The following is a 19,091-nucleotide window of genomic DNA, read 5'->3' as shown; positions in this document are numbered from 1 at the left end:
TATGGGGTCCTCCATGCCCTGCCCCTTCCTCAGGGAGCTTTAAGCCATGTACCAGAGAGCAGAGCACAAGCTGGAAGGAACCTCGGTCCTGGCTATCCCACAGAGAAGGATCTGCTGGTCAGGAACACGCACTGTGAGCGTAACGCATTGCAGCCATTACACCCATCTTCATTTATTTGTGACGGTGTCCAGTAGTTCCTTAACTGATGGCCCCTGGTGTGTACACCTCCTATTCTGCCATCAGCACCGCTGGTCTTGATGTCCTCCCTGTGTACCTATGTTGGGGGAAGGCGACTGGATGGCAGGCTGGGATTCCCAGACAGCCCTCCACAGCTACAGAGAACCCAAGACCCTCTGAGCAGCTCAAGGTTTGGTGGGGGCCTGAGTTCTGGCTCTTAGAACCCTGGAAATACCAAATTCTGAAAGGATTGGAAGGGCCCTTGGAGAACACAAAATCCCATCCGTACCACTGAATGAATGGGGAAACTGAGGCCCTGAGAGAGAATAGGAGGTAGTTGACGTCCCACAATGAATGAAGGGATGAGTGAACATTCATTCATTCTTTTATTCATTCCACAGATATTTATTTAGCACTTTCTGTGTCAGGCACAAGGATAAAACAGAAGATTCCTGCCCTCATGGAATTCACAAACAGGCAAATTACAAACATGAACAGGCCTGGTGGTGCTCGGTACTATGGACAATAAAGCAGGACCAGGGGATAAAGGGCCCAGGCATCTATTTTGTCTGGAGTGATCAGAGAGGGCCCCTCAGAGGAGGTGACCTTGAGTGGAGACAGGCCCTGAGGATATGTGAGGAAGGATTTTCCAAGCAGAGGTAACAGCAAAAAGCCATGCTGGGGACACATGGCAGAGTTTGAGAAGCAGAAGAAGGCCTGGGGGCGGAGGGTGGTGGTGTAGGTGGAGCAGAGGGAGTCGGGGGGAGAAGAGGCGAGAGGCTACAGGCTGCAGAGCTCTGTGGCTACTAAGTGGCCCCAGCCTCTGCCTGACTCCCATGCACCCTGCCCTGCCCCAGCCCTGCTCACCTGGGGGATGGCCTGCTCTGGACTCTGGAGACTTCAGGACCGGTGGTGGCTGGGTAGGGGCTGACTTTCAAACTTCTTAAAGTTTGAACTTGTAGGGTCATCTCATTTCTCCAAGTACCCAAATTCCATGTATAAGCTGGGAGACTCCTGCATCTGGAGAACTCATTCATTCATTCATTCTACAAACATGTTGCATACCTGCTCTGTGTCCAGCATGAGCTAGGCTCCAGGCATCCCAATATGACCTCATCTCTGGCCTTAAAGAGTTGACAGTTCAGAGGAAGGGACAGAAATCCATAGTTACCACCTGCTGTGATACAAGCTGTAATAAAGAGATTGTGGGAGCCCAGAGGAGACACTGGACTTGGCCTGAGAATCAGGGAAGGCTTTCTGGATGAGGGGCACATTCAGGACTGGGTCCTGAATGAGTCAGTGGGGATGGGGATGGCATGTAGACCAACATCCCATGGAGAGGCCACTCATGAAAGGCTCAGAAGTGTGAGAGGCTTGGAGGTGTCTGTGAAATACTGCAAGGAGTTGAGATCTGGGATTAAAGGGGTGAAAGGTGGAGTAGAGGGGAAGACGGAGATCAAAGAAGTCAGAACAAGAGGGCTTTGTAGGGTCTGGTGGATGGGGACCATGCTGGGACACCTGGGTGCCCATCCCACCTCTGCCTTAGACTTGCTGGGCTGCCTGAGCTAGGCACCTCCAATCCCGAGGTCTCAGTAGCCCCAACTGTGGAATGGAGCCATTTTGGGGGGGTGGCTCTGACATTCCACCAAGACCCCTACGATGTTGTTTGTCAGTATTCGTGGAGCCCTACAGAAGAAGAACAGCCAGGGCAGAGTTGCCTCACACTCTGTGTTTCCCTCCCCCGACATGCCCTCAAATGTCTTCATTATACTGGGGGCCTTACTAAGGATGAGGACAAGGGGCTGGAGAAGGAGATGCCGGCATTTACCTTCCTTTTTTTTTTTTTTATCAAACTACACACACAGGATAAAGGAAGGATAATTGGTCAGCAAGAGACTGTCAAGGGTAAGTTCCTCTGTGCCCCAAGCAGTGGCTAAAAGGGTGGACACTGGACCCAGACAAACCACTGATCTGCTGTGTGGCCTTAGGCAAGTCACTTGGCCTCTCTGAGCTTCCCTTTCCTCCCCTGTAAAGTGGAGCTAATCAGAATAGAACCTCACTGGGTTGTTTTGAAGATTATATCATGTGTAAAGTGCTTAGAACACCACCAAGTACGTAGGCCTCAAAGTGATAGGCAGTATTATTCTTACTCTTACTGTTTTTAGTGGGCAAGGTGGCCGGAGGCAGGAGTGCACCGTTTGTTGGGGGGAAAGAGGGATTTGGCTCTGAAAGCGTTAAAATTGTACCAGCTGCTCCCATCCTGTAGACAAGGCTGGAGGAAACACAGTTCAGGTCCTGGGCCCCTTCACTGGCTAATTTATCAGGTGCTGGTCACTTCGGGGCTTAGGAGAAAAAGGAAACAGAGAAAGCGGAAAAAGAAAATCCGAGGCGGAGAGTGGGGTGGAGGGAGATGCTGAGAGGAGGGGGTCACCTGGCGTCCGCGCATCTGTACCTCTGTGTGTGGCGTGGAGGACCGTACCTGTGTATGCCACGGGACAGTGCCGGGCGCGGGAACGACGCCAGAGCGCGCACGGCGTGACAGACCGACCTGGCCGGGCGACCCCCTCCAACCCCACCGCGCGCCTTCCCCAAGCGGGTTAATGCACCGCCCCCGCCTCGCTGGCTCCTCCCCGCCCGCCCCTCCCAGCCCCGCCGACGCCCTTTCTAGACCTGGAGGTCGGCCCCTGGGCTGACTGCAGGTCCCTGGCGGCGGGACCGACCCCGCACTCGCGGATGCTCCCGGTGCGCCCCGAGCAGCCCCCGCTCCCTCTGTGCCGCCGCCGCCGGTAGCCGCTGGGCCGTCGGGCCTCCCAGGGAGCCCCGCGCCCCCGCCCAGACCAGGCTGCCCAGATGCGGGCGCCACTCTGCCTGTTGCTGCTCGTCGCCCACGCCGTGGACATGCTCCCCCTGAACCGAAGGAAGAAGCAAGGTACGAGGGGCAGCCGGCAGGGTGGCCGGGAAGACGCCGCGGGATAGTCAAGGGGCTCGCCCTTGGGGCATCTGCCTGCTGCCCGACGCCCGGGGCTGTTAACTCTTCCAGACTGCTGTCAATCTCACTTTACAGATGGGGAAACTGAGACCCCAGGGCACCCGTGGGGCAAGCTGGACCAAGAGGCTCTCCAGGGAGGGAAGGAGCTGCCAGGGCTCTCTCATTGCCCCCGCTCCCTATAATCACAGCATTGCTGGGCGAGGCGGGGTGGGGGTGGGGGGTGGGGGGGTGGGGGGGGTGGGGAGTGACTTTTGCAGAGACAGGAAGCCTCAGGTGGCAGGCTAGAGGTCGCAGGGCCTAGGGGACAGAGTTAGTGGCTCAGAAATCATCCCAAGCATGCATACTGAGCCAGGAGTGACATAAAGAGCCCTGAGCTGGGAGTCCAGATGCCCCGGTCTCAGCCCCATTACAGACCCTGATCCCCCACATCACTTTCAAGAAGCCAGTAATTTTTGGTGGGTTCCCCTCTGGTGAGGGCATGAGCTGCATGAGCTCAGAGATACCTGAGTTTGAAGACATTTATTCTGGGATGACCTGGAAGACGTCCAGCCCCTCTAAGAGCCTCAGTTTTTCCATCTTGACCTCCTAGGGCCACTAGGAGGATGTACCAAGGTTCAGACCATAAATGCACCTGGGGCACAAAGCCAGGGGCCCCTTGCACTCTCACCTCGGGCGTCCTGTGCCACATCCCCTCCCTGAAGGAGTCAAAACATCCTCAGGAGGTGGGTTTGAGGCTGTCCCTGCAGAGCCAGGGTTGGCAGAGCCTGGGGGACCGAGGAAGGTGATCAAGTCCCATACCTGAGCCGGCCGCCCTTTGGCCTCCGGATGGCAGTCTGAGAATCAACAGCCAGCCACTGTGCCCAGGGTTTTCTGCTCACGGAGGGAATCCCCACTACATCCTCATGACATAGGGCTTATCCCATTCTAAAATCCAGGTGCCAAGGCTCAGACAGGCTAAGTAACGTTGCTAAGTTGACCAGCAGGTGAATGAAGACCCTGTGTCTTCTTTCCTTGCAGCTCTGGTGTGAAGTCTGAGCTTGGCTACGTGGGAAAGAGAACGAGAGTCTTCCCTCTGGGGGATTCTAGTCCACCTGAGTGAAAAAGCCCTAAATAGACACAGTTACTCCTGGAGTGAAACAGGAGGCAGAGAGAGGCTGTGGGAGAATTGGGGGTGGGATTGGGTGGGACAGAGAGACTGTGGCCTGAAGGACTTCAGCTCCAGGTGTGACTGGACGGACGGATCCAGGGAGAGGAGAGGTGGGTGGGCTTCACATGAGCTGGGGGGCATCTGGGACCTCATGGGGACACTGCTCTGTGAATGGCCCTTGTATAGTAGTTCCAGTCATGGGCTCTGGAGTCAGCCTGCCTTGTTCAAATCCCTGCTTCCCCAGTTACCAGCTGAGTGACCTTGGGGAAGTCACTTTGCCTCTCTGAGCCTCAGTTTACCCATCTGACGGTCTTTTAGAAGCTCTCTATGATCTTTCTCAGTTCTTAAAAAGACCAAAAAAATAGATAAATAAAAACTGTCTCCTCAGCGACTCCTCTTTAAAATAGGAATAATAATCTTCAGTATCCAACTCACAGGGCAGATGTGGGTAAGACTGAATGAGTTAGTGTGTATGTTACACGAGTAGCCAAGTACAAGTCATTCTCCTTTCCTGTCTATTGCGTCCTTTGCCTCTCATAACAGCCTAGTGGGGCTGGGGGGATGCTTATTTCCTAGACAAGGAAACTGAGATTCAGAGAGGAAAATTGATTTGTCCAGCGTTGCACAGAGGGTTAGTAGCAAAGCAGGCTTGAATCTCAAACCGTCTGACACGACGCTGAGAAGATATCTCCTGAGCTGTGTTGGTCTTCTCTTCTCAGAGCCTCACTTTCCCCATCTGAAGAGGAGCCGGTTTAGAAGATCTTTAAGATGCTTTAAGATCTAAAGATGCTAAAGGTCTTTAAGATCTTTAAGATGCTTCTCAGTCAGTTCTGAAAGACACACACACACAAAGAATAAAGAAAAAGAAAACTTTCAGTCCCTCCCCCCATCCCCAGTTGCTCAGTGAGGTCGGGCATGGCTGCGCCTTACATAGCCACCATTTGGTGAGGGGGCTATTGGCACCCCTCCCCACGGTAGGTGATCTCTTGCATCTGGGACACATGCATGTCCAGCGCAGCGTCTTCAGAAAGAGGCTTGTGGCTCCATTTATCAGTCAGGTGCAATGGAGATAGCCTTGGATTTCAGTCCAACCGCCAACCCCTTTGGGTAAGTGGATTCCCCACCACCACCTGCCCGCTGCCCACAGCCTTGGTTTCCCCATTGGCACTGGGGTGGAGGTGGAGGGGTAGCAGAAGGCTTCCTGTAGCATCTTCTGCAAGGTGGTCATAGGAGTCCTGGCCAAATAGGTATGAGAGATGCTGGCTTTAGCAGATTTCTTAACTGTGGGACTTATCAGAGGATTCATAGTGAAGAGGCTGAGGATAGAGAGTGGGACCTTTCCCAAACCAGTTACAGATTAGAGACCATTTTTCATAAGACAGCTGCTTGGAAAATTGCACATGAGATCCCTGAGGGTCTTACCAGATTTGACATTCTGGTCTAACTTTGGCAGGAGAATGTGTTCTGAAGGCACCTAGGTATTGGCAGTGTCTTTTCTTTCCTTTCCTTTCCTTTTCTTTTCTTTTTTCTCCCTCCCTTCCCCCTTCCTTCCTTCCTTCCTTCCTTCCTTCCTCCCTTCCTTTCTCTCCCTCTCTTCCCCTTGTTCATTCAACAAGCATTACAGGGCAGACCGTGCGCCAGGCTCTGTGCTGGGAACTTTGGGAGTGCCAAGGTGAACAGACCTGGGGCCTGTCCTTGAGGAGCTGCCAGTGTGGAGGGATGCCCTTCCCTGGCCCTCTCCTACCTCCCCTGCGTGCCCGAGTTCTTGGCCCAGCCTTTGGCCTACTCTGCAAGGTCAAGAGGAACACTCGCTGGGCCCAGCAGCCACCCAGGCTGAGCTGTCACCCTCGGGGCCTGGTTCCCACAGACCCATGCTTCCTCAAGCTCCAGCATCACTGTTTTTTGATGAAACCTAATTTTTCTGTTTCCAAGACAAGAAAGACTAAAAGAAAAGGCTTGAGAACGGTTCTTGGATCTCAAGTGACTCTTACAAAACAACATGTTGATTAATTAAGTATAAATGAATCAGAACCAGATGAGGACGTTTCTCTTGAAACATGCTGGGGTGTCCCCGCAATAGGACAGTCGGGCAGGGTGAGGGGGCCCTGGTCTGTACTCCTACCTCAATACGGAGCTTCATTTAGGCAATGAGGAGAGGACAGGCCGTGACTGACTTTCCCAGCGTCCAAGGCCTTCTGGGGAGGGGGCTTGATGGAAGCAATTGTCACCCACATTCACATGGTGCCTTTAGATCCTTCTAGACCTGAGGCAGCAAAGGGCAGAGGGAGGAGCTCTGAAATTCAGGGCCCTCTCCTTCCCCGGATGTGTGATTTGGGGCAGTCCACGTACCTTCTGCATTGGTTCCATGTCTGTGAAATGGGAACAGTTGTACCTACCTCTTTGGTGTTTGGGACGATTCACCACAGTCCCGGAGGGAAGGTGTCCAAAGGCATAGAGTAGGTGCTTCCTGAGGACTCAGCCACTTCCCCCTCCCATTTTACAGCAGAGCCGGATGCTCCCTGGGCTGGGGGAGGGGAGTTTCATGCAGGTTGAATCTCACCTCTGCCCTTCTCCCCTCTCTGAGCCTCTTTTTCTTTATCTGTAAAAGGACTGTGGCAGCGCCCACTCCAGAGTCCTGTTAGGGGGACTGAATATAATAATTCTCTGTAAACTGAAAAGCCCTATGCGGATGGCCAGGCCAGCAGCACCGTCCCCTGTACACAGACAGAGAAGCTGAGACACAGCAAGCAAGTACCTGAGGCAGGGGTGGCGATCGGGGACGACCCAGGTTTCTAGTCTCCAGGTCAGGGCCATGGCTGGGCCACAGACCACCCCACCCCTGCCCAGCCACCAGAGGAGACCCTTGAGGCCACTTGGGGCCAGCCACGTGCCGGGAGCTCTGCATGTGGGTTTCGACATCTGACTGACTATGGCGCTACCCGTGTTACACCTGTTTCCTAGACAAGGGGTCTGAGACTCCAAAAGGGGCAGGGACCTGCCCAGGAACTCTCAGAAGCCGAGCTGGTACGTGGACCCAGAGTTTTGGAGGCTCCAAAGCCTGTGCATAGAAAAATAAATGAATTCTGCTAGAGACTTGCCAGCGGCTGCAAGGAGGAGGCATCTGAGAAGAGCCCCATCAGAGGGCTGCAGAGGTGGCAGCAGCATGGGAGCTGGGGACTCTGGCAGGAGGAGGGGAGGGTCTGGCCAGATGGGAAGGGCCGAAGGGGCTGTGTGGCAGAGGGGGTGGAGGTCCGATGGCAGACAGGCCAGAGCCCAGCATCTCCTAGGGATGTCAGGAATGGATCCATCAGAAAAACTGACATGGACAGGATCCCTCAGTGCAGCCCAGAGAGGCTGGTCGGCGGCAGTCCTGGGCTCAGCTGAGGAATCTGACACTCAGAGGTGGGACGTTACTGGCTGAGGTGTCACAGGATAAGGGGACCTTCTTCCCTTTGTTCCCCTGCCTCCTCTAGTCCATCTGTCAGTCCACTGTCTCTTCATCCATCTTTCTATCCTTTCATCTAGTGAAAAAACTGAAGCTCACGTCGGTGCAGAGTTTTTCCATCAGCAGATGAGGGAGATGAATTTAGTAAGTGCAGCTAGCGTTTAGAATGCCGAAATGGAGTAGAATGGATAAAACAGAACAGAATAGCATAGAGTAGAATAAAATAGAGTGGGGTCGGCAAGCTGTTTTTGCAAGAGGCCAGATAGTTACTATTCTAGGCTTCATGGGACATATTCTTCCTGTTTTGTTTTGTTTTTTCACAAGCCTTTAAAAATATTAAACCATTCTTAACCTACAGGCCATACAAAAAGAGGCCATAGCCCAAAGTTAGCCCATGGACCATGGTTTGCCAGCCCCCTTTTTAGAAGATATCAGAGTGCATTGCAAGTGTTAAGATTAATTATCATTTTGAGAAATGGGTTTCGGCTTACATATGTATGTGAATGTATGAGTGGATGCATGTGTGTGCATATGGATGTGGGTGTGTGTGAGTGTGTGAATGAGTGTGTGTGTACTCTGTGTACTGTGTGTGAACTGATGTAAAAATGTAATTTTTACCATTCCCCCAAAAGTGCGGAACTTCTGGCCGAGCCCAATGCAGTGCTCCTGACAGCTCCGAGAGGCGGGTTCTAGGGGATCCCAGTATTGCAGATGGGGAGACGAAGGCCCCATGGGTCACACAGCCATAGGCGTGTGAACCCAGAGAGTCTGGCTCTGGAGCCCCAAACAGGACACCGAATTGCCTTTATAAGTGGCAACTGCCCTCGACACATTTTGCAAACCTCTGTTTCTTATGCTTGTTTCTAACGGCCCAGGACCTGGCAGCCACATCCTTCCCAAGGTGTTTTCTTTTCCCAAGGTAGATTTTAGCCCTAGGACCCATTGGGGGCCTAAATATCCCTCCTGCATTAGACACCCTCAAGCAGCCAGTGAGCGCCGGACATTGCATGTTCCTTTCTCATCGACCCTCCCCCAACCCTGCCAGGTGGATGTGGTTGCCCCTCTTCCTTTACAGAAGAAGCAGGCTTGCCCAAGGTCACATAGCCAGTGTTCCTGATTCCAGAACCACAGGAGCAAATCCCGCCTACTATAGACTGCTCCAGAAAGTCCATCTAATGCTGCCATTCACCACCCTGTCATTTATACAGCACTTTATTGTTTGCAGAGCAGTTCAACTTTCATTTTCTCTCTGGAGTTCTGGAGAAGGTAGAATCATGGAATGTTAGGACTGAAAAGGCCAGTTGAGACCTTTGAGACCCACGCTTGTAAAAATGGAGCCTCAAGTGAGGAAGTACCTCACCCAGCATCACCCAGCCAGGAGTCGAGGTGAGGATGCAGGAAAGCGAACGGGGGAGGTGAGGGTGGCCTTGGATAGGCAGAGGAAGGCAGCTTACTCCAGGGCCTGGAATCTGGTTTAGAGCTTCTCAGAGCCTCGGTTTCCCCTGTGTGACTTGGCCATACTCAGTCTGCTTTGCCTTTCTCCCAGGCCTAGAAGAAATGCTAGATGAGAGGATGGAACCAAGAGGGCTTTCACAGCTTGAAGGCTGTCTGCAGAGGTTTCTTAATAACCAGAGGCCAACCTGTGGTCCAGGAGCCTCGTAAGGGCCTCCAGAGTTACCTGAGTGCCACATGGGGTCTGTGGCCTGGCTGTGTGGTTCCATAAGAGGGACCTGGTGGAGGCCTGGGCCCCACACAGAATCACCATGGCCTGGAGGGCAGTCCTTCCATCAGAGCCCCAGGTTGTGGACACTGTCAGGACGTAGATCAGCCCCAGACCCTGTGGACACCCAGGAGCACACGCCTCACGTATATATCCACACACATATATGTTCCTAAAAACATTTATTTGTTTTTTTTTAAGTACTTAATTTTCACTGGCACCAAAGGTTTAGAAAAGTCTCTTTCTGATTTGGTTTTATGGTTGAGCATTTACTCTATGCCAGATGTTACCTGTGTTGTTTTATTTTATTTGTCAATGTCAGGTACTATGCATATAAACTGACTAAATTCTCCTAATAAACCTGTGATGTGGGTACTATTATCATCGCTGTTTTACATATGAGAAAACCGAGGCACAGAGGGGTTAAGTGACTTTCCCCAGGACACACAGCCAAGTTCAAATCCTTCCTAGTCCCAGAGCCAAGCTCCAACTACTGAGCTCAGTTGCCTCCCACCCTTATTTAGTCCTCACATCAACTTGCGAAGGGACTGTTATTATCCACATTTTACAGAAGAGGAAACTGAATTAAGAAGAGAGGAGCATTAGTTGAAGTATGTGAAACTGCCATTTCTGTAGGTTGAAAACAGCCAAATATTAGCGATTTCATATGTTCCCAATAGCTTGGCAAGTAAGTTTGGCAAAGTCAGGATTTAAACCCAGACAATTGATTCCAAAGGTTGGGTGCATAGCCGTCCTGCCTGGCCTCCTCCCAATTCATCCAGGTGATAGCCCACGAGGTGATTTGATCCTTTTATTCTCCAGAGGCCGTCCAAGCATAGAGAGGGCAATCGACTTGCCAGGGTCACACAGCCAGGATGGGGAGAGGTTGGAATGTGCCCCCCAGGTCTCCATAGCCAGAACCTCCTTTTCTCAACCCTGTGCAGTAGTCAGCGCCACTCGGGACACATGAGCCCTCAGCCCCACCCCTGGGGATTCCTCCAGGGTCCCGAAGGGGATGGTTTGTTCCCATTGCCTGGGTGAAGCTCACTCATCTTGAGCACTGCTGCCTCAGGCTAGGCCACTACTGCCTGCCCCTGGGATGGTTTCTTGTAATGCCGCATGACTCATAGGGCCCCTGCTCTGTGTCCTGTGGTGGGGACTCCTCTGTGCTGCTGTGGGTGGGGGGTTCTGTTTCAGCAGCTCAGAAGAAAGGCATTCTCAAGCCCGGGGGACCCAGACTACATAGGGAAACCACTCCCTTTCCCTGCAGCCTGACTGCAGTACCCACATCCGCAGGGGTGGAGACACCCAGAAAGGAATGTCACAACTGCCCTTCTGCAGCCTGCTCTGGTGTTGGCAGGCAGGCACAGCTGTCTCTAGCAAGTGCCAGATGAGCAGTAGGAGGCTGGCTGGCTGTCACGAAGGCCACGGCCTCTACTGCTCACCAGCTGAGTGACCTTGAGCAGGTCACCTCTCCCCTCTGGGCCTCAGTTGGCTAATTTGCAAAATGGGGCATGAAACGCATCCCTAGCACATAGTGAGTGCTCAGTTAGTGACTATGAAGAGTGTCCAGTGCCAGGCAGTGGGTGTGGGATTTGGGCTGTGACAGGCCTGGGCTCAGCTCCCAGCTCTGCTACTGCCGTGATTGGGTGAAAATATTTCACTCCTGAATCTCATTGTTGTCTATCAATACAATGGGGACGATAATAGCATCTACATCATAGGATTGCCTTGAAGGTCAAAATTGTGCATATAACCCACCTGGGAGACAGTAGATGCTAATGAATGGTGATCACAGTAATGCGTCATGGGAAGGTTGGCTCCTTCTAGCATCCAGGACATTCCAGCCTGATGTCAGACATGCCCCCGCCTGTGTCTGAAAGTCCTCTGTAGACCTAACTCTCCAAAAGAAGGTTATTTTGGGGAGCCCAGATTCAGAGGATAGGGAGGTCCTAGGTGCTCTGTGTCTATGGCACAGTGACTCACCCTCTCTGAGCCTCTGTTCACTCCTCTGTGAAAGGGAACCTCAGAGAACAGCAGTGAGGATGGAAGGATGTGTGTGTGTGTGTGTGTGTTGCTGGCACATTATAAATGTATAAATGATGTGATGGCTGTTTGCGGATGAGGCCATGATGGGGCCTGACATCCTGCCCTCTGCCCATATGGCAGGCTGGAAAAACCCAGTCAAATGCTGTCTTTCAGACCCGATTTTCCTTCCTCCTCCCCTCTTGCCCCGCTTCTGACAGGCATCTGAGTCAATCAGACTTAATTCATAGCACATTATCAGCATTAGCCGAGCTGATAGTACTCTTGTATTATTTTATTTCTCTTTCCTTATTTTTTAAATGGTTACACATTGACAATTTTTAATTTTACTCAAAATTTATTTCACTTATTTAAAATTTTTTCATTTTTATTTTATTTAAACATTTTAATTTTATTTTTAAAGTTTTAATTTTTATTAATTTTAATGTAGTTTATTTAAATTTACTTTAAAATGTATTTTTATTTTATTCTTACATTTTATTTTTCTAAGTTTTTTATTTTATCATTTAGTTTTAAAATGCCATTTTATTTTAATTTTTTTATTAATTTTAGTTTTGCTTTTTTTGTTTGTTTGTTTGCGGTACGTGGGCCTCTCACTGTTGTGGCCTCTTCCGTTGCGGAGCACAGGCCCCGGATGCGCAGGCTCAGCGGCCATGGCTCACGGGCCCAGCCACTCCGCGGCATGTGGGATCTTCCCAGACCGGGGCACGAACCCGTGTCCCCTGCATCAACAGGCGGACTCTCAACCACTGCGCCACCAGGGAAGCCCAATTTTAGTTATTTTTTATTTTAAATCTTTTAATTTTACTTTTTGGGTTTTTTTATTTTAAAATTTTTATTGTATTTTTATGTGCCCACTTTTTTAATTGGGTTTCCTGGATTTTTCTTGTCAGTTTATAGGACTTCTTTCTATTACCTACATATTAATCCACTGTTGGTTTTGACATGGAAGATACGTTTCTTCAATCTGATACCCAGCTGCTAACTTTGTATGTCCTTTGGAGAACAGAAATTGTTACTTATAATACTGTTCATGTGATCAATCCCTTGAAGGTTTTTTAGGTAGGAGGGCATTGTTTCTGCCGTATGTTCTGAGCTTTTTGATTTTACAGAAAGTCCTCATAAGATGGTCTCATGAGAAGGGTGTGAGCCCCCGATTCTGTATCCCTGAGCGGATCACCCTTCCCGCAAGTGATTCTTCCCTGACAAGTGTTGACAGTCCTGATGCAGTAACCCTCAGCCCTTCCTGAGTACATTCCTGGAACTCAAATTCAGGTGACGCTTCTCTGTCCACCCTCATTCCTGGATGTCCCCTGAGTCATCGCATTTCAGCCAGCACATGTCTGCTGAACACTTGCTGTCAGCTGGCCCCTGTCCTTGGGAGCCCCAGACTGATGAAGGTGGCAGTCCCAATAGAGTGAATAGCAGAGGTGTCAGCTGGAGACCCCCGCCCCTGGGACAGGGGACGTTGGCTTGACGTCCTCCCTGAGAGCAGAGCATCCTCGCAGTGGCTGCCGTTCTCCCAGGGCTGCTTTGGCTGAATAGCTTCAGTTTGTAGACCATCTTATTCCCCTGCATCAATAACCCTCCCTCCAACCACCTCCCCCATTAAAAGAAAAAGAAAAAAACAGAGCACTCAGGACATTTCTGGGTAACAGACTTTATTAAAGGTCTGGGGATGCTGCTAAGGGCTCCATGGTTTCAGACTTAAGACCACTGGGTTGTTCCTGCAGCCTCCCCTCTTCTCCTGTCTGATCCTGCGCACAGCTTGGGGCCCCTCTTTGGCCCTGGAGACGTATGACTTTAGTGGCACCTCTCTGCCTTTGGAGAGCCACTGGGCATTAGGCAGCAGGGAGCGGCTGAGAGGCCATCAGGGAGGCATGGCTCCCAGCAGTTAGGAGCTAGGACTCTGGTTTGCATCCCGCCTGACTCTTCACTGTGGGTTCCTGGGTCAACCACTAACCCTAACCTTAACATCGCTGAGCCTTAGTTTTCTCATCCATGAAAATGTGCAAATGTAGCCCAGCTTTTCAGGGCTGCGATGGGTTTGCAGTGATTTAACACAGGACCTGGTAGCTCAGGATCCTGCATGCTGCAGACGGCATCAGCCTGGCTCTGCCCATCTGCAGACCTGGTCCCTCAGAGGATCTACAGGAGCTCACAGAGACCAGCACCTCTGGCTGTGGCTGCTCACCTTAGTTCCAGCCCTTAATCCTGGTTTAACTGGCAAGAAGGATTATGGTTCCCATTTTGCACAAGAGGAAACTGGGATCCACTGACAGTGGTTGTAGAATTTCCAGGCCCTGCAAGCCTAGGTCCCTCCAGCTGGCTGGGTTTCGGTGTGGTGGAGACAGTGCCCCAGGACCACGAGAGGTTTCCAAGGTAGAGCCCCACCACATACTGTGCCTGTGTCCCCTTCTTCCATTCAGCTCCTCCCTACTGGCATCACACCATTTCTTGAGCACCTACTATGTGCCGGGTGATTTTTGTGTGCATTAGTTACCCACAACCTTCGAAGATAGGACCCGTTTTACAGAAGAGGAAAGTAGAATCCAGGTAGGTGAAGCCACTTGCCCAGGTTTCCACAGCCCCCATACAGTCTGGGTTGGAAGCCAAGCTGGGGCTCCGAAACCAGAGCTGTTTTTCACTGTGCCGGGAATTGGTGAGCAGAACCCAGGGCAGAGCATAAGGACAAAGTTGGCTCCCATTTGATGTCCTTGGCATATGAGCTGGGCACAGAGCCAGGGGCTCTGCAGGTTATTACCTCCCTTTATCCTCCGGGCACCCCTTCGATAGCATCACTCTCATTTTGCAGCTGAAGTGTGAGGCTCAGAGAGGTGAAAGGGACTTCCCAGAGTCAAGGTGGCAGAGCTGGGATTCATACCCAAATGTGTGTGACCTGGACTCCCGCCTGCCCAGCACTGCCTCCCTCCCATCTCCCATTTCCTGGGCAGTTGGTCTGGGGACCTGGCCCGGGCAGATACCACTGTGACTCACCACTTATTCTCACCTTCGAGAATGACTTAGGGAACCATCCAGACAGGGCCTCGGGTTTCAGTCCAGCTTGGGGGCGGCGGTATACAGCTGGTTTAGGGAGCCACTGAACAGCAAGGCGGCTTAAAGCAACCAGAGGGAACCTTGAATGAGACCTTGTTCTGGTGGCCTGCGAAAGTCGAGAGGCCACAGCAGGTCAAAGAGGCACAACCCGAGCCAGTGGCAGGGAGGAGCAGAAGTGATTCAGGCATCTCTGGAGGAGGCTGCGGGGCAGACACAGTCATGGGATTCTTGGGTTAGGTCCCCTGATTGCTGAGGACGGGTAGCTGAGGTCTGCTCACACCAGCTACCTGCTGCACCATGGGCTAGGCCACTTACCTTTTAATTCTCATAATATCCCACAAGCAAGACTTGTCCATCTGCTGCTCACAGCCAGCAGCCTGGTCCAGACCCCCTAGGTGGTCACAGGCCTCTGCCCTGGGCTCCCAGCTCCTGCCCGCTACTGTTCATTGTGCTCAGCCCCAGAGGGAGCTTTCAAGATGGCAGACACTCCTTGGCCTGCACCACGCAGGGCCTTCCCATCTTGCTTCCAGGAAAACCCAGCGCCGTCCACACTCCTTCTGAGCCTACCACCCAGGTCTGGGCTGATCTGCCTTTCCGACCAGTCCCTGTGCTCTGGCCTCACTGCTCTCTTGCATGCTAAACCCCTGGACCTTTGTACCTGCTGGTCCCTCTGCCGAGAACGCTTTCCTTATATGTCTCAGCGAGTCCTGTCTTGTGGCCGGGACCCTCCTCTCCTCTCCTCACTCTGTTTACTGTCATTCACTCACTGTCACTATCTCAAATGACCTCTCTCTCTCCTTTAGGATGCAAACTCCCTGAGGGGAAGGGCTGTCTTGTCCACTGATGTATCCCCAATGCCTACAACAGTTCTTGGCACATAGTAGGCCCTCGAGCACATTTGTGAAAGGAACAAGCTTTCCAGTGAGTGGATGATTGCCTCTATCTTACATATGAGCAAACCGAGGTTCAATAACGGGCCCAGGGAGTGAAGTGCGGAGCTGGGATTTGAAGGTGGGGTTGTCTGATCCCAAGCCTTAGGTTCCCACCTCCACTCTTTATGCCTCACTGCTGAGCAAGACTGACTGGGAGCCTCATCTGTTGTGGGGAAGGGGTGATGATAATGTGTCACCTGGAACAGCAAGAGCCCAGCCATCCTCAGTCCCAAAGCAGGTGCAGCAGTGGGTATAGCAGGCCTGGCCACCCCAGTCAGAGGCCAGGGACCAGGCTGTTCACAAGGCCAGACAGGGAGAGCCAGCTGGCTGGAGATAAAAAGCCAAAGGCACCCATCCAGAGACTGGGGTTCCAGCCCTGCCTTCCAGTGACGCACTGTGTGGCTCTGAACAAGTGCCTGCCCCTCTCTGAGCCTCAGGGCACCATTTGTAAAATAATACTACTATCCATATACCACAGAGTTCAAACTTTAATAGACACTGCCCAAATCCTTTATGAAAGTGAGCACTGGATGTTGTCAGTCTTTTAGTTTGCCTTTCTGGTAGGTCACAAGTAATATTTTGTTCTTATTCTAAACATCATTTTGAAAATTATTAGTGCAATATAATAGCTCTTCCTGAGGTTACTGGTCCATTTGTCTTTCTTTTTTGAATTACTTGTAATATTTTTGCCCATTTCACAACCTTGCATTGTTGCTGTTTTTCTTCTTCTTGATTTCTAAGAGCTCTTTGTATATTAAGGATGGTAATCCTTGGCCTTCTTTTGTGAGGCATAATGATCAGAGTGGACATGTAACAGAGGATCACAAACATGACATTTGCTTTTTTTCTCTCTCTCTCTAATTCTGTTATATCTCTAAAACCCAATCCTTAATAACTTTGGGTAGATCTCAGAGTTTCTGGTATTAAAAAGCTCAGTTTGGTGCTAAATTTTTAAAAACACAGGTCTAATTCAATGCTGTCTCCTTCCCCATCAGTGACTTGGCTCCTGACTCCACTGATCTGCCCTGTGGGGAGATGTGTCGTCCTCCCTCCGTTCTTCCCCTGTGTGCTGGGGAGCAGAAGAGGGATGGGGACAGGGACAGCTGTGTCTTACTTCTCTGGTGCTGCTGTGGCCTCACAAGTCCCAGCAGTGAGAAAACTCAGGGCCGCATCACCAGTGAGCACAAGGAAGCGGTTGTGTCTAAACGTTCCTATGCCGCCTCCCTCCACACCCTCCGTGTGTGGCAGGTGCCCTACCTGTGGCACGGCTGTGACTTATTAGGGGAGGAGCATGGCCTCGACCTCTTCGCATATTCCCAGCTCCCTCACTACCCCATGGTACCCCTACAGCACCTTTGGGTTGGAAATTTTGGATCAAGTTCAACAGCCTCCTTCGGTGTCCACGTGATCTGGACAGAGAATTGGCCAAATGGTGGCAGCGCAGGCTTCTGAGAGACTGACCCCTCCCCTTCTGCATCTCTCATTCACTCTCCCCCCTCCCCCAATAGACTTGGGAAGGATCAGCAAGTGTGTGTTCAGTCAGGGGATGAAATGCCCATTTCCATGTCTTATCGGGTTCCCTCCAAACTGTGAGTGCTTCTCTTGCCACCCCACCTGGGTTTAGGGAATTGGGGAAATGCCGTGCCCCGCCGCAGCCCCTGCTAGACAATCCTTCCTGGATCCTCTTCAGACATCGGTTTACACCAGCTGGTAGGCAGTGGAGGGGGAGAGGATGGAGGGTGCAGAGATATCTGGCCTCCCCCTTGCTAAGTTCTGAAGGGGGTGTCTGGCTCCAATTCCATACTCACGAGGCAGCTTTCTTTAGAACACAGTGGTAAGGGGAGGGGAGGACTCAGACTTTGTTCCCACCCTTAGTCACAGGTTTTGGAGCAGCAAGATACATCTTGTTCCTTCGTTCACCCAATGGACATTTACAGAGCACCCAGTGTACCCCGGCACTGTGCATGGCACTGGGAGGCGTGGGTGAACGAGACAAGGTGCCTGGGAAATTTCCCTTCCTGATCTAGTATCATTTTGCTCATCTTTCTAAAGTGTTTCCACAGGTCTGTGATTTGTCTTTTAACTTTGTCCAATAAATCAAATAAAAGAAAAAAGTTTTTGTTTCTTGTTTTCACTGGAGTCTAGACAAGGGCCTGGTATATTGTAGGCATTCAAGAAACACCTACTGAATGGATGGATGGATGGGTGGATGGATGGCTATTGGGCCCTTAGAAACACTGAGTTTAACCATCCACTTGACAGATGGAGAAACTGAGGCCCAAAGACAGAGAGGGACTTGGCTGAGGACCCACAGAACTGGGATAAGAGTCCATATCTTGTGCTCTCTCCCTTCTACAAGGTTTTGAGAGGGGGAGGGAGCCTGTGGGGAGAGACCAGACCCAGAATAGGGTCCCTAAAGATGTTCACCCCATGTCTGGAGGTCCAAACTGGATTCCCAACTCTTTGTCACCGCTCAGAACCTCCAGTTACCCCGGGTGCTGGATGACAGGGGCTGGGGCTGTCCCTGGAACACCGAGAGGGTCCAGTGCTGAGACCCAGCCCCATTCCCTGATACTCACTGGCGGCAGAGCCCCAGGTTTTCTCTGCACTGGGAGCTGATGGTATATCCAAAGCTTCCTTAGGGCTTAATTGTAAGAGGCAACGAGGGTGTTTTCATGGGACATATTCTAGGGGTTAGGTTCTCCGCAGTACTTAATAATATCTACCAGTTACTAAGACTCCCTGGCTTTAAATCCCAGCTTGCCACTATGTGATCCTTAGCAAATTACTTACCTTCTCTGTGCCTTAACTTCCTTGTCTGTAAGAGGAGATAATAATACCTCGTAGGGTTGTTGCAACAGAGTCTGGCCTCGTAAGAGCTCCACACTGCTCACAGCTACCCCATTGTCGTGCACCTACCATCTGCCAAACCCTGTTCTGAGCATGTCAGACACACCAACATACTGAACCTTCTCAGCAATGCATGAGGACAATGATTATGCCCATTTTACAGATGGGAAAACTGAGGCTTACTTTGTGATTTAGACCCAGGCTCTCTGCTTGCAGAGGCTGACTTAACTGCTACACCATGCTGTACTGCCTCTGCTGCCATTGGTGCTGAGGGACTTCGGGGTCTGAAAGTCTTTAGAGATTATCCATGACCTTAGGGGATGCCCCCTGAAGTGAGCAGACGAAACCAAGAGGACTGGCTTGAGATCCTCCCCCTCACCCTATGCAAGCCTCAGCCAAAGCAGCTCAACTCTTAGCTGCCCTATTAATCGAGCTCCCAGATCACATCCTATCTTGGGAAAAAGAAAGCTTCCTTGGCTGAAAAAAGTTGGAAAGTCCTCTGTCAAGACCAATCCCTTGTTTTTCTGCTGGGGAAACTGAGGCTGCCAAGGTCACACAGTGAGCCTGGGTCCCAGCTGAGACAGGAAGCACAGTCCTGGCTCCTAGCCCCGAGCTCTGTTCATTGCGGGTCTTCAGCATGGTGGGGTGAAGGGGTCATTTGTGGAGCAAACTGCGAGACCTGGTACCTCTCAGTCGCGTGCATGTTAGGAATCATGTGCTCTCAGTT

General features: G+C 51.5%; 1 protein-coding gene across 1 annotated transcript in view; it reads left to right on the top strand.

The window, feature by feature from the left end:
• The first annotated feature begins 2,924 nt into the window (after positions 1-2,924).
• RSPO4 (R-spondin 4) overlaps positions 2,925-19,091 on the top strand; it is a 38,720-nt gene continuing 22,553 nt past the window's right edge. The window contains exon 1 of the mRNA XM_004272962.1: positions 2,925-3,107. Coding sequence (XP_004273010.1) covers positions 3,029-3,107 — 79 coding nt within the window. The 5' untranslated portion in view covers positions 2,925-3,028. The remainder of the gene's footprint in view (positions 3,108-19,091) is intronic.

Source organism: Orcinus orca, chromosome 16 (assembly GCF_937001465.1).
Source record: "Orcinus orca chromosome 16, mOrcOrc1.1, whole genome shotgun sequence".
NCBI lineage: Eukaryota > Metazoa > Chordata > Mammalia > Artiodactyla > Delphinidae > Orcinus > Orcinus orca.
Note: the sequence above shows the minus strand (reverse complement) of the source record. Positions and strands in the feature narration are given on the sequence as shown.